Source organism: Alosa pseudoharengus, unplaced genomic scaffold (genome assembly GCF_046254945.1).
Source record: "Alosa pseudoharengus isolate Yale_2024_CS ecotype anadromous, Long Island Sound unplaced genomic scaffold, YU_APseudo_1.1 YU_APseudo_1.1_scf_3, whole genome shotgun sequence".
In the NCBI taxonomy this organism is placed as follows: Eukaryota; Metazoa; Chordata; class Actinopteri; order Clupeiformes; family Clupeidae; genus Alosa; species Alosa pseudoharengus.
The window spans coordinates 24,316,408-24,341,299 of NW_027468718.1; the positions used below are offsets into that span (position 1 = coordinate 24,316,408).

The 24,892-nt window shown below is 41.1% G+C and overlaps 1 protein-coding gene across 1 annotated transcript in view; it reads left to right on the plus strand.

Annotated features, from left to right (window-relative positions):
* The first annotated feature begins 15,800 nt into the window (after positions 1–15,800).
* The window catches only part of LOC143099690 (glypican-6-like), a 54,671-nt gene continuing 45,579 nt past the window's right edge, over positions 15,801–24,892 (plus strand). The window contains exon 1 of the mRNA XM_076262616.1: positions 15,801–15,954. Within this exon, the coding sequence (XP_076118731.1) occupies positions 15,801–15,954 (154 nt within the window). The remainder of the gene's footprint in view (positions 15,955–24,892) is intronic.

Consider the following 24,892-nt stretch of genomic DNA (forward strand, 5'->3'; position numbering starts at 1 on the left):
GAGGACTTGGGAAACTATACTGCTGCCTTTTGAGTATGTAAATTCATCAATAATATCTGTGCTGTTTTAATGTTTTTAAATGACCCTGATACAAATTTTAATCTGCTTGTTAAAATATTGTTTTCCTTTGTACAACTTGAATAAAAGTTTTGACACTTATGAGCTTTCTTTTTGTGGAAACTTTGAAATTGAGTTAATTGGGGAAGAGGAAAAAAAAAGATATATCTTTTATATATTTTAATCCCACATGAGCAGTTATTGCAAGCGAATGGCTCAGATTCACAGGATTTGAATGTTGATGGAAGTGGTCGGTGTAAACCACAAAAGGTGGCTAAAAAAATTAGAAGGGATTTCCTTAGTGTGATGTGGAAATCATATATGTGTTTTATCATGCATCCTACTCAGTCAAATGTACGTAAATTGGAGTCCAATGATGTGTTTGAGTCTTCAGTCAATCGTTATTATAAATCAGTCGGTGACTATTGTGACATGAAGTTCCAGCTGCAAGCTTTGGCCACCCTCAGTTCAGTGTGTTGTATTTAACCACAGACACTTCATTTGGTCTCTGGGCCAATGTATTGAGGTTTTCGATAAAGAAACTTCCACTTTGGATGTGTTTTTTTTTTATCCAGCAGAGGGAGGTAGAGTAATTCTTACATGCACTACTGAAATATTACTTTCAGGAGACCCATGGAACTAAGACTTGAGCTGAGACCATCATGTTTTATTTGAAGTTTAATTATGGGTTAAACCCAGGTGTATAGCTCTTGTAATGAATGCTAAGCCTTTCACTGTAGTACAATTCCCTTTCAGTTGCACAGAGGTAATGCAAGTGCCTCTGGTCTGCAGTGTTCATTTTACTGTGCTATCTGTTTTACTGGTTTCACTTAACAAATGAAATGAGTAAGTAAAAACTAATTTTGCCTGTTTTACAGGTGTAGGTTATAGACAATTGGTTGGTCCATTGCAAATGGTGCTTTAACACATAGAGAGTAATGTAATCATTCAGCTGTCGCTCCCGAAGTGGGTAGTGAGGTTAACTTAACATACATGTTACTTAGAACCAGATGCATCTTTCACAATAGACATACACATACTTTGTCACAAAGTCAGATGCTACTTTGACACTAAACTTATTTTTGCTGTAAGTGGACATCATTTTGGCCTTACTCTGTCATGACAAATACAGATTTTCAGATGGATATTTTTGCACCCTTTATTGAGATTGGCTACACAATTCTGGCATGAGTTAAATATGGTTGGCAAGGGGCTATGCTGAAATGTATAGCTAAATTGTATCCATACTGTTTGTGTGTCTTGAGATTGCAATAATATTGTTTTTATTATATTACTTCTATATCCCATGTATCCTGCTGGTCAACACTTGTATTTAGGAGCATTTTATCTCTCGTCATTTGATTTTGAAGTTAGTAAGTGCACATTGTCTAATTTAAGGACATATTTCCCTCACAAGGCCAATTGGCTCAATTGAGCTTGAGAAGAAACAATATATTAATTCTAATGACTAATTGTACTGAATAAAGGGAATTGCGTCTTGCCGAAGAGTTCTCTACAAGTTAGAACTAAAATATGTTCTTTGCTGGTGGAGTTTCCATTATTTTGTGGCCTTTATTGACACATCATTCTGGAACCAACTAGAGTGAAGTTTTGACTATAGGCGCGTAAAATGGCTGCATTGATGGCACTTGGAATTCCTAAACGCGCTCTGTTAGAGTGGTCCTCAGAGGAACGACTGGTTGCTGTGGCCTTGTTGGCTTTAGGTTTTGACAGGATTCTAGTGGCCTTCAAACTGAACTCACTGATCATGTTAATGCTAAAGTTTCATGTTTCCTTACTAGACCAGACTTATACACCAAAAACACTCGCTTGCTAATCCCCTAAGGCTGTGGCCGTCCGCTCATGTCCTTTGCCTTATCTATACACTTAAAGGACCTTCAGATCCTTCTGCCCACTTTCTGTGGCATTAAGAGGAATCCTATTGTAAATCTAGTATAGTATATATACTCTTTTGATTCCGTGAGGGAAATTTGGTCTCTGCATTTATCCCAATCCGTGAATTAGTGAACAACTCAGCACACAGGGAACACACAGGGAGGTGAAGCACACACAAATCCCGGCGCAGTGAGCTGCCTGCATCCACAGCAGTGAGGGAATAGGTGCCTTGCTCAAGGGCACTTCAGCCCGGGTTCAAACCGGCAACCCTCCGGTTACAGGTCCGAAGTGCTAACCAGTAGGCCACGGCTGCCCTTGCATCTAACCTTTCAAGCAGATATTACAGTTGTCTTCCTGTCATTTCAGGGTGTGGGTATATGGCTCATTTCACATCAGTTATCCTCTGCTGAGGGGCAGCCGTGGCCTACTGGTTGGGACCACGGATGGGACAAATGCAGAGACCAAATTCCTTGTACATATATACTTGGCCTAGAAACCTGATTTATATTTACATGCAGTTACTACATCAGGCCATATCTGTCTGGTTGTATGGCACAACTACTAGTCTACAGCAGATGTCATTTTACCTACACCTCTTCCACTTTAATCTGCTCATGAGCCACCAGTGAAAGGGAATAAACTGAAGATCCCTGTGTCTGGCATTTGATCATGGTCCTTATGAGGAAATGTCTCAGTAATACTTGACATGTTGACATGGGTCCAAATTAATCCATCATGAGTGTGCAGTGGAAGTGGGTCTGGGACACCAGGCACCCATTTTCAGCCATTTGGAGGAGTGGGAGGCCTAATTCAACAACATACGCATGAAAGAAGGTGACAACCTCTGCAAAATATCTGGGAAAGTGTCTTATTTTATCCACTTTTTGGATGGGGGTTGTATTTCATTCTGAAGTGTAATAAAATATCTAGGTTGTTGACTGAGCACCTGCATGTGACTGAGGTTTTGTGACACAGTGGTAAATAGTAACAGTAGAACAAGCAATTTAAAATGTAAAGTAATTGGAAACTGATCTTTACTTTTTTAAACTATTCTTTGACTATTGCCCTTCTATGCTTTTATTTGCTATCACTGTTTGCTTTTGTTAATGTAAAGCACAATGAATGACCTCTGTGTATGAAATGCGCAATATAAATAAACTTAATTTGACTTGACTTGTACCACTATTAGAATATCCACTCACATAAACAAATGCAGAACGGTCTGTTTCTTTTTTTTCTGTCCCACATGCAAATTGACTGTTATAGTACATTTAGATGTTATGCAAATATTCTTGTGATGTCAGCAAAAGTTTTATGCAAATTACTGTATGCCCCATTACCTTGGTGTGATCCCATGCTTGTTTCCCTTTTTTGCAGACTTCATCCAGTCTCAACCAGGGTTGCTCACATCTCGGCCACAGCTGGAAGATCTCCTGCCATCTTTGGGCTCAGCTACTGAAATGACATGGACATGAGTGGCTAGGTGGCTAATCTCTCTCATTTATCCACCTCTCTCTGTCCTGCACTCTCCCAGAAGCTCCAACATTTCCTGGTTTATAGAAGGCAGCACTACATGCAGATACATCCACTAGCAGACAGGTCCCTGGCTCTGTGGGCAGGAAGACAGCAGCTACCTAACAGCAGTAGCTACCTAAAATGCCTAAAACATCATTGTCATTGTTGCATCATATCATTGCACATTATTGGTTTTCCTCTAAGGTAGATAATTCAGAGGAAGACGACATATGGTAGCCTATGCCATGGCAGGAATTTTACAATGGGTGTGACCACCATGGCCCTTGTTACCTCTCCTTGCCTTGATTCCCTAGATGCTGACACAGAATATAATCAGGGACATTACATTTCTCTTAACATCTTAATTAAACTGTGTCCTCTCTGTGATCCTCACTTGATTTAATTATCTTTTTTTGTATCTTTTAGCCATTGTCATATATTTTAGCCATTGGGTACTGTGGAAATTTATCCAGGCTTTATCCAACAGTGACAACCAAAATATTTCCTTAGATATGTTTAGTTTAACTTGGCACAGGATTTAAACCCTGTGATTAAAAACAATTTTCTAAATCAAAATCAAGAGACTCAGTAAACCATAATTTGTTTTCCTAAATGTTTGGCTTGTCCTAGCAACAACGTTGTAGATCCAGAGACTGTGTGGTAAGGACACCAGCTGAGGTAAACCAACAAGCTGATTTATGCTCCTGCCGCACAAGCCATCATGTTGCCATAAGAAACCATTTACACCTGCCAATTCATCTCCTCTCTCCTGCAGTCGGTGGCTGTAGACTATGTGTTTATAGGACACTTAGACACTGACATCTATCACTGATGACAGCAGACCATAAATATTTCCGGAGCTCTCATGCTCATCCTGCAGTGTCAACATGTACAGCATAGCTGTAATCTTGAACTTCAGTATCGTAATTGGAATGTTTTAGTGCTTTATGGAGCAGCTTTACTAAGCAGGTTGGAGCAGTAATTCTCACTCGATGCAAATTAATTAGCATGTACAGACTCTGGAGACATGCATTCAGTGTAGTAATTCCATCTTTTTGTAGAGTTATATGGTAACAGAGGAGATGAGAACTGATTTTGTCAACTGATTCTGTCAATTTCTCCTAAGCCTCTTCTTACATACCATAGGTATTTATATGGACATTTGCTAGCTGCCACTGGCTCAAATTGATTTGGGTGCAGAGTACAATGAGAGGAAGCAGGCAGGGGGCCTTTTAGTGAGTTCTTAACAATTAATGATCGTCTTAGAGGAAGATTGAATTATGGAACACTGTGGTAATTCATCACTGAATGCTGTAATGAGTGTGTGAGCTTTCCGGGATAATTTCCAGCTGTCATTTGGTTTTATGTCTGCAAAGTATTGGGTTCTTTTTCATTCTTTTGTCTTTTTAATCTTTGTCATCTTTAACTCAGGGAAACACGTTCATTCATGTGGTGGGAGTAGATTCTGGGAGGTGTTCTGAAGCATGGCCTATTATTATAACCATCGCTAGTGCAGCACGGGTCATATACGCTTTTTGTTGTTGTTGGGGGTTTTTTTTTGCATTTTTTTTTTTTTACATTTTTGGTCGGATCCAGAACACTAAAACACTGGGGTACATGAAACTTGGTGGGCATGTAGCCCAAAGCCGGGGAGACCGAAATCTTTTTTTTGCGGAATAACTCGCCAACCGTTGGCCCCAAGATTTTTAGAGGGTGAATCCATAGGGTACTGCAAAATTTGACATATTTAGTTATCTTGACATCACAATATTTTGGTAGCTTGGTTACTTTTGAAAATGTTGGCTCAAGTTCATAAAAACTAGAAGAGCACCAAGACAGTGTACACCTTTGTCAAGGCCAAACATGTCAGACCAAGTGAAGGTGCATTCATGAAGGCGTGTGAGTCAAATTTGCATTAATGGGTTCTTCCTTGGCCCAAAGATTGATGTAAATTTAGCTGAAAGTAGACAAGCAGACCAGGGTTCCCACAGGTCATGGAATTTCAGTAATATCATGGAATTTAGATAAAGTCTATTCCAGACGGAAAGTCAGGGAATTTGGTCATATTTAGAGTGAAGTCATGGATATCAGGGAATTTTGTTGTAGTTTATCATTTTTAATAGGTGAAGGCTATATTTGGTTATTAGCCTAACTTTGTTTATTCATTCAATGCCCATTTATTCAACTTTTGCTCTTAAAAAAGATTCTTGAACACATTTTATACCATTCATTAGTTTATAGGTCATGGAAATTCTGTTTTGTTTTTTTTTTTGTCAGGGAAAGTCATGGAAGTTTACATCTGACTTAGAGTGGGAACCCTGGCAGACAGACTGACAGCCAAACTGCACCAAACATAACTTCCTTATGGGAGGTAATGAATAGTAATGCTGTTCTCTTCAAAACATATTTTTGTCTATAGTTATAGTTAGGACTAAGTGGCCCATTCTCAGAGTTCTCCAGCTGAGGCCACACAGGGCATCACTGAATCTATCCAAATCCATTTCATATTTCTCCCAAAATGAAATCAGGGCTTTTGCCTGAAGGAAAATGGTTCATTGGTAAGACCACAGGTTTGCTGCATAGGGTATCAGTCAAAAAATATAGCTCCCCGGAAATCTGAACAATACCAATTACAATCTCAAGTGTTTTTCCTTCCATAATTATGGTTTATTAATTAGCATATCAAAGATAAGCTGTGTCCTTTCCAGTGTGATGAATGGAAGCAGCCGGCTCCCCTTTGTCAGCCCAATAAGTGTAATAAATTAACTATTTAACCCTATTAATCATGGGAGCACAATGTCGTTTGTAGCCCTGAGGGCAATGTCATACATGACAGTTTACCTAAACTCAATTAAACCAGAACCTTCAGGAGATGCTCCTTTTGGAGTGCTGTTGTGGTTAAGTGATTCAAAATGGTGGCTACAGTCCCTCAGTCATAGTCATCCAGGTAATTCCACACACACTTGACTTTTTTAAGTCACTTGTTCATTAAAAAACAGAGCCCTTATTTCACTCCTTCATGTGATGCTGTATTATATTCCACCATTTGGGGAATTACACTCATTTTCCACCTCCCCTTGAGTTAAACAATTGATTTTTACGTTTCTCCAGTTCATCCAACCGTTCTCTGAGTCTGACAATACCACTTTTACCTCCAGCCTAGCATAGGTCATTGAATCGGATTAGACCATTAGCATCTCACCTGCTAGCATTACGTTTAAAAGTGACTAAGATTTTCGATAATTTTCCTATTTAAAACTTGTCTCCTCTCAAGTTAGAAAGTGTAATAAGACCAACGGAAAATGAAACGTGGTGATTTTTAAGGCTGATTTGACATGAAACTATACTCTCATTCAGGCGTAATAGATAGATAGATAGAGATACTTTATTGATCCCCAAGGGGAAATTCAAGAATAATCCAGTCACTAACCAATTTGTCTGCTGCAACTCAACCTTGTTGCTGGAAGTTAGCCTACGGGGACTATTTTCAGGTGCTGCATGATATCATTGTACTGCTGCGCCCATGGTGTTCTTCGATTATTACGCTGGGATGAGAGTATGGTTTGCATAAGTGAGTATACTCTTTTGATCCCGTGAGGGAAATTTGGTCTCTGCATTTATCCCAATCCGTGAATTAGTGAAACACACACAGCACACAGTGTACACACAGTGAGGTGAAGCACACACTAATCCTGGCGCATCCTGCCTGCATCAACAGAGGCGCTCGGGGAGCAGTGAGGGGTTAGGTGCCTTGCTCAAGGGCACTTCAGCCGTGCCTACTGGTCGGGGTTCGAAGCGGCAACCCTCCGGCTACAGGTCCGAAGTGCTAACCAGTAGGCCACGGCTGCCCCAAATCATGTCAAATCAGCCTAGAAAATCGCCATGTTTCATTTTCCATTGGTCTTATTACACTTTCTAACTTGAGAGGAGACAAGTTTTAAATAGGAAAATTACCGGAAATCTTAGTCACTTTTAAACGTGATGTTAGCAGGCGAGATGCTAATGGTCTAATGCGATTCAATGACCTATGCTAGGCTGGAGCTAAAAGTGGTATCACCAGACTCGGAGAACGGCTGGATGAACTAAGGTAAAAAATTTTAACTCAAGGGGAGGTGGAAAATGAGTGTAATTCCCCAAATGGTGGAATATCCCTTTAAGCAAGATATATAGTCGTATTTCAATTAATAATGGCAGAGATGTTGGACAGGAATGCTGATTTCCAAACTCGCCCTCCTCTGGCATTGCATTTCATTAATGAGCTATGAGAATGAGAATATGTGGTAATAAACTATGACACATTTCACAAACTTATTTAGACTTAATTTCTTATCATTGTGTGAATGTGTAACATCTTGGCCTATATTCTTCCTTTCAGATTCGTCTTCTACTGTTGTATACACAATCATAGAAACATGGAGCATTTCAAGAAGTATACATGAAATGCTATTGCTTGAAGGACAGATGCACCACATATTGATAGTAATAGATGTCGGCGGCCAGGTCTGGTGGAAGGTTACAGAACTACTGCAACTATCTGTTCCACCAGATTTTCTGTTTTTCCTGCTTGCTTTGATTCAAAGGATTTCATTTATTTTGCAGTCTGATGTTTGATATTGGATGTGCCTGTGATGATGTGAACTGGGAATTGGCCAGCTGTCAGATCAGCATTATTATCTGCCTGTGAGTTTGAGGCAAATGAGAGTTTTGGTCTCTGAGGTGTTCCTGCTCCTCGGTGCACACGGGCGCAGAGAGCAGCTGCCCTGGAAATCCGGTGCTTGAATGGCAGACACTCAGGTTGAGTGTGTCTCATATTTGCCATTGCAGCGTTATCATTTTTTTGTGAACACTATGGTATGACATATTGATCAATCAAAAAAGCCTACTATTTCAGCGTCCTGAATTTAGCACAACACAAATATGAATTCAGTCTCAATCTGCATGCTTTTTTACATTCTTAAAGCCATGTATGCTTCATGAGTTATATGTAGAGATGGAGGAATGGGTTCAAAGCCATTCCTCATTACCCAGCAGTCATAATCCTGATGTAAATTAAAATGGTTGAACAAGAGCTTGAGGCTAGTTTTCCAGTAATTGATTTTTACCAGTTGCTTTTTCAGATTAATGCGTCCAGTGCTACTGATATACAGCCCAAGTATTTCCTGCAAATGTCTTCAAATTTAAAACTGCTTTGCATGTGACTACTAGTAAAGCAGGGTACTATTAATTTACAACAGACATACAACACAGACACATGAAGTACCATGAATGAGCTGTGCTAAATTGGAAAAGGGTTGTTTTGTGAAAAGTGAGTTTTGTTTTAGAGCAGACATGATGTACCCTTGATTTGTCTGACATCTTGTACATAAAAAAGCGCTATGAGTTCAGTTTAAACACAGAGGACCACACAATGAGGCAAGAGAAACCAACATGGCCATACTTGTACCTGGAGCTGACATCCTGGACGCATCACATTGTGTGAGTTTTCTCTTCTCTGATGTTTTCTGTAGGGGAGTGTTCTTTGTAGAGATGTATGTTAGCATAAATCATATACAAACCATAACTGGTTTCCTGTGTGCTCTTCTCGTCACTCTCGCTCAATGGAAGAATGGTTTCCTCTGTGAGGCGGCATTGCTTGAAATCGCCCCATATTTGTAATCAAATGTAGTGGATTTGTCACAGTAGCACAGTTGTCAAGAGATGGACTCCTCATTGTCACAGACCTACTGTACTTTTTTTCTCCTCATAAGTTTAAGGCCATGGTGAGTTTTATTTGGATGTTGGACTATGAGCAGGATTCAGTTTAATTTCCATCTGCATTCTGCTCTTAGAGTGAGGACTGCCACACTGACACTCTGCAGAAGTCAGTCTAATCTGTTCCTATTATTAGCATTCATATTGAATTGGATGTTTGATTGTAACTAGAAACCTGGGCCTTATAATTATGACCAACAGTGTCTTGGTGATATCAGAGTGAAATAGCATGTCTGATCATCCAGTCAGTAAAAAAGGTGTATCACACTGTCTGTCTCATTTCATTGGCTATATGTCAGGTTTCTTGATGTCCACTTGATACACTTGATGCAACTGCTTCAAATTTCATTAAGTGAGATTTAGCCTCAGGTCTCCTTATGCAATTTTTAACACATACTGTCTGGTATTGCCATCACTGCGCCCCATGTTGGTGGTACAGTGAGCTCCCAAACTCACTTCAGTCTGATGAACCTCCTCTCCGAAAGAGCTTACTTGTGATTACCTCCACACTTAGCAGTCTTTCACCTCTTACTGTAAAGCAAATCCTATTTACAGAGCTTTATTCATTTGGCACAGCTGTCACAATGCCTCATTTTTTTGCCCTTACCCATTGCAAATCCTTTCAACTCCTGACAGTTTTCTGGGTCTTGTTTCTAATGAAACCGAAACACATTTGTAGCACTTATTGTCAGCGGTTTGGCTTTTCTCATCCCGCGTTGTACTGAACCTCGCATACACGTGGAAGAGACTTGGAGAAATGATGGAATGAATGTAAATGCACTACTTTTAATCAGTGCACAGGGGATCCTCAGCATGCCGGGGGGACTGCAGGTCATTATTGTCTGGTGTCGCCTCCAGGAGGTAGATTAAAGCAGCCATGGTCCAGGGAGCATTTCAGAGCTGCCCTGTTTGTCTCTCCTCTGTTTTATTTACCTCTCGGCTCATCATCTGGACTATTCTGCTGCAAGCCTCCAGTGAGCGCGAGCAGAGGAATAGCTCATATCGGGGGCATTGTAAACCTGGGCGCCTCCCCATTCCCACACCTAATCTGCAGGCACGTAGCTGCTGGCGGCAGCAAGAGTCCAGCCACTGGTTTTAGATTAAAATTGATTGCCACGGCGACACAACAATGGCTGGCTTTTCAAAATCTGACCAGGAGCAAACAGCAATATTATTGTCAGTAAGGTTCTTATGTCTCTGCCTGGTGCTGTAGTTGGGTATCACACATCTGAGTGTGACTGATTTGAGAAACTCAGGGAGATTAATTAGGAAGCATTGATCCCACCACTGGTTCATGACTGCAGAGTCAAGATAGATTTGTTTTGGCTGTGGAAATAAGAGATGCCATTGCATGAACGGCGAAGTCATTTATTGTAATCATACTGTTGTTTGACATTATTTCGGAGAGGAGTAAATTTGCATCATCCAGTAATTAGTGAATGGCATTTCAAAGAGCATTTGATAACTTATTGGAGCACTGCACTTTTGGGTATATGCAATGAAAATATAATCAATTGAAAATCTCATCTGTTGCTGTTGGGCTTTATTGTGACTCTCTCATCTCGAGAGATTACTTTGAACAGTTAGTTGACATAAGCTCAGGGATGCTCTCTGTAGCCACATCTGTAGCAATCAAAGCTTCGAGCCAGATTCCTACAAGCTCTCCGGGAGCCGCTCCGCATGGCGTCCTCTCGGTATGCTCACGTCTTCCTCGCCCAAGCTGAAGCAGCAGCACACTAGGAGATCCACACGATTCACTCTTAGTCTGGGCACCATCAAACCGCTTCACGCTACACCCTTCAGCCAAGTCAGGATGGTAGTACATTCCTAACATTCAAAAGATAATTAAAACTTAAGCGTACAGTTTTGGCACAGAGGAGAGAACAAACTCAGTCACGGATAAATAGCTGAGCACATTTAGTTGTTTGATGTATCTCTTTACTTTGTGACACCGAGTAAACTGCATGTTATGATGAAGAGTGTGTTGTGGGAGCAAGATGCAATTTGGAGAGCTTTCTCATTGTCATGGCATTCAAATCACACAAGCATCCATTCCCTATTGGGATTCTGAGGCAGATTTTTATCTTTTACAGTACAGAAGGATATTGCACATCAGGCTAATCAGTCTTAACACTTACACAATAACAAGTATGCCTTTCATGTACGTGCAGTGGCAAAAATATAATTGTTGCTTTGTCATGGAAAATATTCCATCTCTCCTGAAAAATGGAATTTAATTTCAGACAATTTCCTTCGAAAATTTGTCATGAGCTATTGCATACTGTAGGTATGTCAAGAGTAATCCTCATGGGATACGCTGCCCAGATGTAAGACTTGTATTGAACTGACTTGAAAGATGATTATTTTTGCTTTCTAAATGAACGTTGTATGTCCCCTAGATTAAGTGCAATCACCAGTGATGAACACTACAGTTTGACAAGATTTAATGGTAAGAAAACATTGCCCATGGAATGTATGAAGGTCTGAAGGCAGCCCTGTTTTCCATAATGACTCAATCTTAAAATAGTCACCCTGTATTTGCCTTAACATCTTGAAAGTTCCTATTTTAGCCAACATTCTGCTAAACATTCTGCCATGTGTTCAGTTCAGTTGTGTGTCACTGGAATTCTACCCTAATCCTGACAATGGTGGTAGCAAACCTTTGGTACTGTAGTAAACATGTAAATATATTCCAGCCTTTGTCAGTTGGATGTAGTTGTTTTTGTGTTTTGTGTTTTGCTAGAGTCTTGTTTATTGCTGAGTTGACCAGGCCTCTGCTATCACATGTTTTGTTGTTGACCTCACCCACAGTGGGAAAAGTGCCAAATGTGATGCATTGTTGGGGAAATATTTTAGGAAAATCTATGGTATATGAATTTAGGATGAGGATGAACTTAATCATAAATATTCACAACTCATATTAATTGCTCTAAAAAAGATTACAGGGAATAACTGAAACAGAAATGTATTCTTCGGATCCCCAAACACTTTTGGCTTTCAAGGTGTCAATATTAGTAATTTGTTCCTAGAGTAGAGATGGGATAATCCTTTTGCGGTCTCTAACAGTTTTTAAACAAGAGTCTGTCAGACGTTAATGTAGCTTTTGTCTGCCAGCATGTGGAACCTGTAGCCAAATATAGTTTGAGAGAGGTTGGAGGATGGATGGAGGAGGGGGTGCAGACAGTACGGGTGTGAACAAGGGCCAGCGGTCGGCCCTCTCAGATCCTTAGCACGCCTGTCCCTTTTCTTTCTAAGCAAGTCCTACCAAATGAGATCACCATCACACAGATGCATCATTTATAAGGGAACTCATCTCATTAAAACATTTCCTGTTCTTCTGGCATGGACCTATTTCAATTCCTCCTGAAGAAAAAAAAAAAACTTGGTGAACTGCTGTAACACAGAGATGCTTTCTACATTTGATCCTCTACCAGACGGAAAACAATAAAGTATCAGGTCTGTAAGGAGTGGGAGGGTTTCTATGCATGTACAGTGCAACATTTAGCATAGCAGAGGTAGGGGCAATGAGTGCAGTAGAGGCACAACTTGTGTGGCCTTGAGCATTGAAGCTTTCCAGTAATGGGGATTTCTCATCGCCTACAGTTCTGACTAAGCCATGCTGCCTACTCTTCTCAGCATTGCATCAGAGCATACTGAAGCCAAGGTATTCTAACAACATACCCTCTGGTTTCAACAATCTCTCACAATAGAGTGTTTTGTACTGTTCTGAGGACATCGTCTTTAACATCAAGCCAGCGCTATCAATATGTATTTACAAAGAAATAATGATATGTAAATAAGAGGACAGATTATGTTTGTTGGACAGACTGACAACATATCTGTGGAAGGGTGTGAAGGGACATATGCCAAGCCAAGACAAAATATGTGGATGTTCTCTTATCCTCAGGGGGGAAATAGTCAAATAAACAGTGGTTTGGTCTAGTTGCACAGAATAGACCTCAATTCCCTCTGGAAGTGTCTGTCCTTTTTTAATTTTGTGTCCTTTGTCCTTTTTCCCTCCAATAAACATGGTGTTCAGAGAAAGGATTCCCATGTTGAAAAATGCTGTGAGCATTGAGAATAGCTGGACGGCTGAAACGTCTGCTCTTGCTCTTAAAATTAAATGGAAAAACTCTTTTGGTAGACTTTGTTTAAGTCAATTATTTCAGTGTGCGAACTACTCCTCTCTCTCCATGTTGAAAATGGCCCCATCTAATCCTACTGATCCACCTTTTTACCCATCTCTGACAAAGGACTCACCATCAATATACAAATAACCCCTGCATGTTCTTTCATCAGATCTGCATTGGACCTGCTTCAGACCAGTTTGATAAAACTGGGCATGTTTCTTTCCAAGTGCAGCAAGTGAGTTTGGTCACAATGAATGACTGCCTTTGGCAATCCCACATTGCAGACAGTGACACCAACATGTACAGCTCCTTAAATTTCTTCACTTCATGTTGAGCAAAATCAGTAGAATGATAAGCTGCCCAGCCAAATCTTCCCTCTGGCAATTCTATCTTAACATAATTTTTGAGAAATGATATATGTTTTATTACATTTTCAGTTTTCTACTCATTGTATAATATTTGTGTAAACGTTCATAAAACAATAGACTCTTTTTCTGACCTCATTCATATTTCTGCATGTGGTCTTTATCCAACTTTTGTGAGCATGAACAAAGATTCAGAACTGCTACAGGACAAGAGCTTTATACTAAGCATTCATGATTTCATTGTGTGTGTGTGTGTGTGTGTGTGTGTGTGTGTGTGTGTGTGATGTTATTTCAGATACCCTGCCTGTGCTTGGCTCATTGTAATTATCTGCTCCAAAGTATGCAGTTAGTCCTGCTAGCCCCCCTGTTCTTGTGGAGTATTTTTATTTAGTGTAACATTACACACAAGATAGCTGAGAGGTATTTAAAAGAAAATTAATATTAAAAATGGATGATGGTGGTGATGGTCTATGACTTCCATGAACCATTAGCAATGTCTCAGTCCCATACACATCCTGCATCTTATTCATCTCTGTTTTATTATATTAGTTTTCAGTTTGATGACGTCTGCAATATTACCATGTTACTATTTTATTATTTAAGAAATGGACATGGCGAGTGATTCTGTTCAGTATTTGCCCACAACCAGTATCACCAGATGGAATCAGATCATACTCATCTGATTATGAACCATATGACCTATATGAAGCAAATACATTTCTGATCTGGTAGCCTACTTTTCTCAAACGTATCTTACGTTTTCTCAAACGTATTCGTATCTTACTGTCATGTTCTTATCATGGCTGGAATTTACATTTGAAAAATTGAAAGCATATGTTTTGTTATTCCTTTTGTTGTGAAAATGATCTTTAATCTCATATTGATGAGGAAGTCACATGCACATAAATATTAGCTCAGTGTTGGTACACAATATTTAGAACTCATAACATCTGAATAATTTCACAGCATTTGGCATTTTCATGTTTCAATGATGTGGTTCTGCACTCCAAATCCCTATGCACTCATGCAGGACATATCTATGGAATTAAAACAGATAATCCCATAATGTATCCAGTAGTCAATGTAAAGGTCAGCAATCATGTGTGCACACGGGGATATTGTCTGGTATTCCCTAATCTGTTAACTGCAGAGAGATGATTGAGTCTCACATTCTCAACATCTGGAATAGCGACGCTCTTGACTTCTTGAAAGAGCAAGTTAACACTGTTCTTCTGGTACACTTAAAGTTAAATAGTTCTAGTTCAAATCTATGAATTTCACAAATGTGTGTAGGCCTAAGCGTTTATTTTGTCTATCAGTTGCAGTTGTTCATTTGTCATTATGCTTTCACAAGTCAAAGAGAAAGTGAATTAATGAGGCAAATCCGTAAAAAAAAAAGACGGTCATTGGCCTCATGCTGTTGTTATGACAAAAGTTTCGATTACCACTTCCTTTATACCCGGCATAGTTTTGCTGCTAGATGGATCTAAAAGTTATTAATGTGGTTGGTTTTTTTTCGTTATAAGACAAGGTGTATGTGACTGTCTGCACGTTGGAAACGGGGGCGTAGGTAACACCGTGTCGCGTAGTCTACGCTTGCTCCATGTGTTTGAATTCCTGTGCCAGTGATAAGAGTCGGCGTATGAAAGCGCACCACCCTATATATCCACAGAACCTGAGACTCCACTCCGCATTTTCTCCTTGTGAACAGTCACTTGCCAGCCGTCTCCTCGTCTAAGCGTTCCCACTTCATTCTTAGAACCGTGAGCAACGACTCCGCACTCCGGGCTGAAGTTTGCCGAGCACAACGTTTAAAGCGCTCAGTCAGATAGATAGGTTCATGTGGCGGTACCCCGGTCTCAGCGTAGTATTTTCGGCCAAAAAGTGGGATCCTCCACCGCGGGCTCTTCAAAGTCAGCTGCTACTCCTGTTTTAAAGAGTGGACATGTTCTTGTTTGCGCCGTGTTGTTGAGGAGAGGATTGCAAACGCTCATCTTATCCAACACCTCCGGATGTACTGCAGTGTGAAAGCCCAGTACCGGTAGCTACTGTGCCGCGGAGCGAAGGAGTACAACTGAAGTGCACCATGTTGAGATTACGCACCGCTGTCCTGTGCGCCTTCTCTTTTCTCTCACTGACAGTGGGAGCGGATGTAAAAACTCAAAACTGCAGCCAGGTCAGAGACGCTTACACTGCTAAAGGCTTCAGCTTTACTAATGTCCCTTACCAGGAAATCTCAGGTGAGCACGGAATGTAAGCGTTGTGTGCTACCTGTCAATCGTCTGTCCTACAGTATGTCTGTCTATGGCTAAAGTTGAGCAACTGACATGCGGGACATCACTGGAGGGAAAACATACATTTAAGTATCTGTGAATCCTGCTTTTTAACAATACCTTAAGGTCGATTTTGAAACTGGCACTTCATTTCCACATCGATTTTTAAAAGATTTTGCAATCAATTACACTGCAGTAGCTACTTTGAGTGTAGCCTACCACTGACTTTACAACACCTGCCAGGCAGGTGAAAATACGATATTTCTTTGAACTCTACGTTTTATTTCTTCTCTAGTGACACTGCCTTGGGTCCAACTGTCCATTATATAGGTTGAAGATTTTTTGCATCAGAAATAGATTAATTGCAGAGTGTAGGCAACATGGAAAATGTCTTGGCTTATTACACTGGAATTGTTGAATATTCAATATTACGCTCAGTATTTTATTTTTTTACTACATCATCTTTTTATTGTTTGTGAAAGAGTTTATCAGTTTCATGATAACATTTAGCAATGTAACAGCATTAAGCTTCATGCAGTATTGTTGAATTAGAGTTGGCCTTCAGGAAATTCAGACTCTGTTTTGCTGGCATTCTGAAATCCATAAATAGGACGGTATGAAAGCGCCCATTTGTGCACAGCAAGCATACATAGCTCTTTGGAGGGGACTCAACCCCACCAGAAAGACTTTAGCTAATTATATTGAAAGACACAATGATTCCCATTTAACCCAAAATATGGCAACATTGTAACCATTATGGATCCTGAGGTTATGCATGTCAGTGAACAGATGCATCACTGTCTCTGACTATTATTTGTGTTCAGTGTCTGGGCAAACATTGATTGGATTGGTCAATATGCAAGAGTTTTTGTCCACATTAGGTTTGCATTATTCAGTTCTATCAAACTTCTCTTTTGTGTTGCAGATGACCTGCAGTTTTAATAACCTGTTGCTTGTGATATGGTTGCTTCAGTTTAAGAAAATGTATATTAAAACTGCATCTGCCCTAGAGGAAAGACATTTCAGATCCCCAACAATATGTCGTAATCAGTTATTTCTGGATGTTCTTTGCATACTCTTCAGTATGGTATATTAGTATTACTGTAATACTGAATAAATGTAACCTTTAATGGAAGGTCTGTTATAGACAGAGAGGCTTGAGTGTTTGGTGGATGGTATTTCAAATTTCTGAACATTTTCTTTAATTGTTACACATACATATATTATTGTCATAATTTACTGTGATAAAGAACCCGTTCCAGAAACCAGCATAGGCTCCAACTTATTGAAATTGTTGGGAGTGTTCCATTTAAAATTGTACTCTGGTTGGGGTCATGAGGCTGTGGCTGATTTGGTATCTCCTCTCTTAGGGGGAATAGTAACTCTCCATTACATGCTATGCTCTGTGACTTCTATAATCAAATGAATGCTTAGTTCAGTTGGTATAATTAATTATGAAATATTACATGTGTCAGAGCTCCAGCTCAGCTTTGCTGGTACCTGTAGTCTCTAATATATGAACAAATATATGGGCTCCGTCATTAAAAACCCTGCAGAATAGCTATGTCTTGTGAGCTAAATAAGTGAAATGGCCATTACATGTGATGGCCATATCATAGTATATGCCTCTGTGGACATACCTGTGGTTATCTTTAACTATGGTTAAAGAGAAATAGGTGTGATGTACACTACTTGTATATGAACAGTGTTACGGTGAGCAAATGCCATTAAGTTTCCTTCAGATGAATCTAAATCAGTAGCATTAAGTGGCTAAAGCATGTTTGTTATTTTGTGGCCTCATGGCTGAGCTGCTGTTCATTAGTAAACCTAACTAATATGAAAAGACAAATTTCCCTCATTTAAATGGCGGGGAAAGTGCAGTCTAATTTAATAATTAGGCAAAATAATGAAATGTACAATTAGGCAAAATAATGAAATGTACAATTAGGCAAAATAATTAAATGGACAATTAGGCAAAATAAGCAATAAGGTCCTAAGGGCAAACGTCGGTGTGTCTGCCCAGCGTGCCCACATGACACATGCTAGCTGTAGCACGTGCACGAGGCCCTCTGCTCATTGCCTGACTTTGCACTTCAGCCATCAATTAAACTAGGGACGTTAGAGCAGGCAGCAGAAAATGGCTAATGTGAGATGTGTAATGACACTGTTATGCAGGTGCTGGAATTGATGGTCCGTCTTTAGAGTCTGCCTCTGCAATTGAGAAAGCATTTGATTAGTTATGGAGAGACGCACCATATTATCAAGTCTGCCCTTTAAGCTGTTTATATGTGAGGCTGTCTGAGGAGCACATTCCCAGCATAATTATGCCAATGAATGAAATACACATGCCGGAATCCTGCTCAGCTCATGGCTGTGACTTCTGCAACTTGCTTTCCACTTTCTTTTTATAATCTCGCTGGCAGGTCTCTCCCACAGTGAAGATGGGGCGCCTCCTTAGGAATTTGAATGGATGTTTGATCTTCACAACAGGGCTGAGTACCTCAAGAGTGTTTGGCTTGATTCAGCCAGGTCAGGTTGAATGTCACAGTGGTGTCAGCATTATTGACAGGCCCGGAGCTGCTTTGAGCTGTCAGAAGAAAGGCCAGGTGGCATGGCAATGCCCTGTGAACAGGCCGTTTGCATTCAGAAGAGGCCCTTGTTGTTCTGCCTGTCAGCAGCAGCCACGGCGGCGAGCGGCCGTCCGAAAAGGCTGGACGAGCCTGCAAACTGAGAGAGTGCTCTTGGCCTCCTGCGAGTCTACGGACTGTCTGCAGAGCTAAAAATGTCCAGCGCTCCTAGGGTTCTTGAGCGGCAGTCTTGTCCATATATTTAAACAAACTGTCTGTGGGCCCATTACATACCAGTGTCCCGTAGCCAGGCTCGTGATTGACATGGTGAAAGCCTAGCCCCGGCACGCAGTCTGTGTGTGCCTCCAGTTCTCTGAACTGCGCTGTGCTGAATTAACCCACGCCTGATTCTTGATGGAGATGTTTGCAGGGATCATGTGTGCTGGTCGGACCGCCAAGTTCTTCTTGCTGTGGTGTCCCAGCTGGACCCTATCATTTCATGTCCTTCGCAGCCTGCTGAGCCTTGGCAGTGGGAGGGGACAGAAATAACGCTGTTGACATTTTACAAGCTTCTTGACTGCGTTTGCTTTCTGGCAAATTATCTGTGCCGGTGTGTGTGTGATGTGCTGTAATGTCTACTGAGCCCTACTAAGACCAAGCTGTAAAGGTATGGACGTGCAGACTCTTGTCACTACAAGGGCAAATGGCAAATGCTAACAGTTAGCCCCTACTAAACATTGTGCCTGTTTTAAGGTTACATTATCACACCACATAACTACTCTGCTGTTGAGGACATTGATGATGGCACCAGCATGCTGCAATAAAGCAGCGTAATGTCTAATGGAACAAAGAGGATGTGAGAATGGTCCTTACTGATGGCTGGGATTTTAGGTAATGTGAGTAAATAACAGAGCTTGAGGGCTGTACATTGTATTACGTCCTTTTTTGAAATTCATCACCTTGCTGAGATTGCAGATTAATGGTGAGAAAGCACATTGGCTGTAGTAATAGCATCATCTTGCGTTCATACATTAATGATGATGCATTGATCTCTCCCATTCTGAAATAAACTGATAAAAACATGATTCATCACGTTCACTTCCCTCAGCCATGCATATGCATGGGATCTTGTGCCATAGCAGGCATGTGTGCACTCTAAGTGTGCTCTGCAGGTGTCCATAGTTTAGGGCAGGGTTAATCAATTCTACATTCCTGAAGGCTTCGCAAGGCTGATATTAGGACAGATTTGCGAAGAGAAAAGACATTTGCCAGTAGTCCAATGATAATTCTGAGAGAGACTGAGACACCATAGTTTAGTGTACATCTATGTCAGTGAATACAAGTGGAGGCTACTTCTGTTGAGTGCAATCAGTGGGATGTAGACATTTAGTAAAAATAAGTAAAAGTTAAAAAGAGAAATGAGTTTGGCTGCTGCTGACCTTGAGAGTTTCAGAAATCATAATGGTAAGCTGGTTGCCATTGCACAGCATGGGAAACACTTTGGAAGAACATTTACAGCTTTAATACAAATCTTTTCAAATCTTTTCACTGTATTGCCAAGGACATTAGAGAGGAATCAGCCGTATGATATATACAGCCTAATTACCGATGTAATTGAAAAGTTGAACTTTGGGACTCCAACCAGCCTGTCAGCAAATGTGCTGCTCTACTCCTTGCATAGCAGCCTTTCGCCATCAGTGTATGTGTCTGTGGATGGGTAAAAATGTGAGGCAGAAATCATGCTTTGGAGAAAAGTGATAGATATAAATTCAGTCCAATGTCCAGTGGTTATTTAAGAAGAAAATATTGAACCTACAGTACCATATAGGGTCACACTTTACTCATAGAGTGCACCCACAGACTAGCATCTACATTGTCAACAAACTATCTGTGGACACTATAGCTACAGTGTTTCCCATACATTGACTTATTTGTGGCGGCCCACCACAATATCAACACTGACCACCACACAATGGTTTTCCATGTTGTACTATTTAAATGAGATGGAATTAGTTTATAGTAGAATTATACTTTGTTTGTTTGTTTGTATAGTAGAACTATGTGCACCCTCTCCTTGTATCTCAACAACCTACATGCACGTTTAAAGAAACAATCCTGTAGTTGAGCCCCAGCCGTGGCGCAACTGGCTGGGGCACCGTATGCCGGCGACCCGGGTTCGATTCCCGCCCCGTGGTCCTTTCCGGATCCCACCCCGACTCTCCCTCCCACTTACTTCCTGTCACTCTCCACTGTCCTGTCACATTAAAGGCATAAAAGCCCAAAAAATATACTTAAAAAAAAAAACAATCCTGTAGTTGTTGGCATAAAAGTCGACTGGCTAAATTGTGCTTAAATCTGCATCATAACCACGCTGCGCTAATTTGTTAAAAACTGTTGCATTCAAGTTAATTCTGCAAACTTATCACCACAAATAGAATTAAATTCTGTGGGAAACACTTATTAAGGTTAAGGGTTTGGTTAATGCTCAACAGCCATTTTACTGCTTGAATCTTGTTATGATCTGTTAAGTCTCTGTGGGTGGACTATCCAAGTTAGTGTTTCCAAGTAGTACACTCGAATGCACCTTTGCTTATGAATTTACAATCCATTTTGTAACACCTTAATGACCTGTTTTATTCTTCCATTTTCTTAAATAAAAATAGCTGTTTTAAAAATATTCAGTTGACTGTCAGCAAACTATCCATCTTACCCTAAACATAACCTGGCCCTAACACTAACCGTTATCTCACACACACCCTAGCTATAATACATGTGTGTTACACAACAGTTCATAAAACTGAGCATGAGATCTCAGAAACACTGTTTTGGGGAGAAACAAAGATTTGAGTTTGTGCACTCTTCCCTTCGTTTGCCCTTCTCATGATGGAAAAGTAATCACCATGATGAGAAGTGTTCAGAATGTTGGTATCAACACAAATATTTTTTTTGTAATAATAAATCATTATTTTAAAACACCACACAGACTGTGCCAAACAGAAACCTGGGTAACCAAGTCAACCCCTAAACCTGCCAACAGCTATCCAATTAAAACATAACCTAGGGCTAAGTGTATTCTGATGCAGTCAAACAGCTTTAGCTCTTTATGTTTGTAGCCCTGGCAGTCAGCTGCTTCCCTGTGTGTTTTACGCATATGAGCACAGTATAAACTCCAGCAGAGTTCTTTCTGCTGGTCTCGGAGTTGAATGGATCTCCGTTTTTTAACATGAAATAGGCGTGCCGCTTGCGATTGTGTTCCCCCCTCATGCATGTCTTCACCCTCATCATCTTGTCAAAACCCTGCGCCATCAAGAACCTGAGCCCCCTATGAAGGCCTGGCTGCTGTCGTTGTGTCTATCTTTAGCGCCGTGTCACTCGTGTTGACATGGGCTGGCTAGACAAGTGCACCTGTAGGAGACACAGGCTTTTAAAGGGCTCCCAAGAAAGGCGCAGTCAACTGTTATGATGTTTCACATCCCACGTGGGAGGAGGAGGCACGCTGGGGTTTCTCGGCACGGATAGCTGCTCCTCCCTGCTCTGGGTGGGCAGTGACGTCGCCTCATTCCGGCTCGGGCCGCTAATGAAACACAACACCAGGAATGGAGCTTTAAATGAGCGGAGATGACTGGTGATCACAGCAAGCCAAGGGGCTCTCTCACTAGACTCTCCAGCCCAGTCCAGTCCAGTCCAGTGCAGTGCAGCAGCTGCTACCTGTAGCTTTTCCTCAGTGCTCCAGATAGCGGTGTGGAAGAGGAGCCCTCACTCCCCTCTCTCTCCCACAGGTCTCGCTGCCCATTTGTGTCATCCATCAGCAAGTCTCTGCTCATGCCAGTGCTGGCCATCTCGTTAGGTCGGACTCCATTAGAGCTGGATCAGATCTGTCCGCACTCATTGGACTTCACTTTTAACCCTTACAGCAATATCCATCCCTCTGTGTGCACTGTTTCATACATCATCTGTCCATGCATTTTGTAGGGAAGCGGTCAGTCCTTTAGGGCAGTTGTATCCTTGTTACTGTAATAGGTTATTAAATTAAGACGTCTTTTTTAGGGTCAATGATGCTCATGTCTTAGTGAAGAATTGTATTGGACCAATGGAACAGAGATGGTCAGTGCAAGGTGTAACATTGCAGATAGAGAAGTTTTGTTTTTCCCCTGTCAAATGGAACACTGAATTAGCCGTCTTTGAGTCATGCATAATGATGTACATCCGCACGGATCAATATTCCGTCTGTATGAATGTGCCGGTGTGGGTCGTCAGAGACGGGGCTGGGGAGCGCTGTCTTGGAGCAGCCCTTGCATAAAAGAGATCAATTTGGGCCTCATTCACATTCTCACCGTGATAAAGGACATTGTGTCCCTGTGGAACATGACAAGGATGCAGCGCTCACTGGAACAAATATCCTTTGTGAATATAGGGCAGAGCCACCCTTGGTGACCAGACTTGGACTAAATAAATATATAAGGGGAGCACAAAAGCAAACAGCAAGAAAACATCAGGATATTTAGCCATCTGCTTAGTTCATGACTAATTGCAGAATCCTAGAAATTGCTTAATTTATGTGGAAATAGTTTTACGTCTTTTTGTATATAATTTTTTACACTTTATTTTGTCTTCGAAGATGGTGTATTTTCTAAAGTTTGGCACAGGGACAGTGGGACCTGGCAGATGGCTGTGCACATATGCTACGGGCCTCTTTGGCCAGATACACACCTGAATACAGCGTTTGTGAGATTTGGCCAACCTTTACTGCATGGTAATATGTTTTAACACCTTGTATTATCTGATTTTAATGGGCCAAAGCCTCTGATGCTTGATATTTTAATACCCACTGACCCAGCCGCATATCAGAAGTGCCTCAAAGGAATTAAACAAGACGCTGCTAAGGCACGCAGTCAACACAGGAACATCTGGAGATGGATGATATAAACAGAACTTGTATATTTTCCCTTATTAATATGCTCCTTTGGCTCTGTTACAGATGGTGTTTTCCATCGGGTTTGAAGTGCAATTCACAGTTTAAACAAAGAATAAATAACTAGAACCCAAACAGTGTGCTCCCTGTGTGTATTTGGAGTTTTGAAAAGACAATAGTTAAGTTGCCTCAGTCCAAATAAATGCAGATAGAGAAGCTCTGTTTGCATCCCGGCTCTCAAACATACAGTAGTTGAGCCGAGTGTGATGAATGCAAATGCTGTCTTTTATTAACTCCAGAGGAAGAATTCATCAGCTGTGCTAATGTGAAAGGTGTTGTCATCTAGAGATGATGACTGACACTCAGGTTGATTGCAGACTGGCGAGACAGGATGTAATTTCAGCCCATGCAGTTGGCTTGTGTGGCTGTTGATATAACCCTGAATGGCTGCATAAGTCTCTCTCAGTACCTGATGATTTCTGAAAAGTTTCTGCATCAGTGTGAGATTTATTCAAGGCTACAAACAAAATCTCTAAAGGAACATTAGATTATGTTGCCCATAATCATGGTATTTCAACACTGTCTCAACAATTACAGACATAAAATGTCACCCAAAGGATTCTGTGCTTTATGTATTTGCTGTATGTATTTGCTGACTGCTTAACACAGTAGAGCAGAATGCCGAGGTCTGCTGTGTCCTGATGGCTTTGCTAACAGAGGCAAGTAGAGAGGTTGCACAGGGACACGTCTCTTTATTTTACTGTCACAGCCTACTTAATACTGAATGACTCGCCAGAGGCCGCCTTTGGTACCAGGATATTAGCAGGAAATAATGTCCCCTTCAGCAGTGTGACGCTGGCAAGAGTTTGCTCAGGATCACAGACAGCTGCAGGTGACAATCACGCTCCACACAGCGCAAGCCCAGAGCAAACAACGGTCATTTGCATAGTGCTCTTTTCAGGGCAGCTCTTTGGAACACGCCACAATGTGCACCCAAGAAGCTGTAAGACGGGGCTTTGCCACCCCCACCCCTTTTGGAACGTTTGTTGTTTATTTACGGAGCAATTATCAACACATCTTAGCGCTTTAACACTTCGGTAGATATCAATTGTCTGTTGGCATACTGTAATTGTTGTAGAGAAAAGGTGTAAGTTTGAAGTAGATAAGATACTGTGGTAAACGTGTGACTTGTGTATCTCTAAATGTTCTCACAGCTGTTTGCTTACTAAGTGCTTTCTTGCTATATAAACATGAGTGATAAGACTGAGTGTTCTTAGAATCTGTTGTTATCTCCACCCAAAAGATCCCAGTTCTCCATGTCCCTGTGCCTACCATTTTCACTTTAACCTTGGGCAGAAAGGACAGTGTGTTTGGCAGAGCAGAGTCCCTTGGAAGCACAGGCGGGGATGTTGATCTATGACAGACT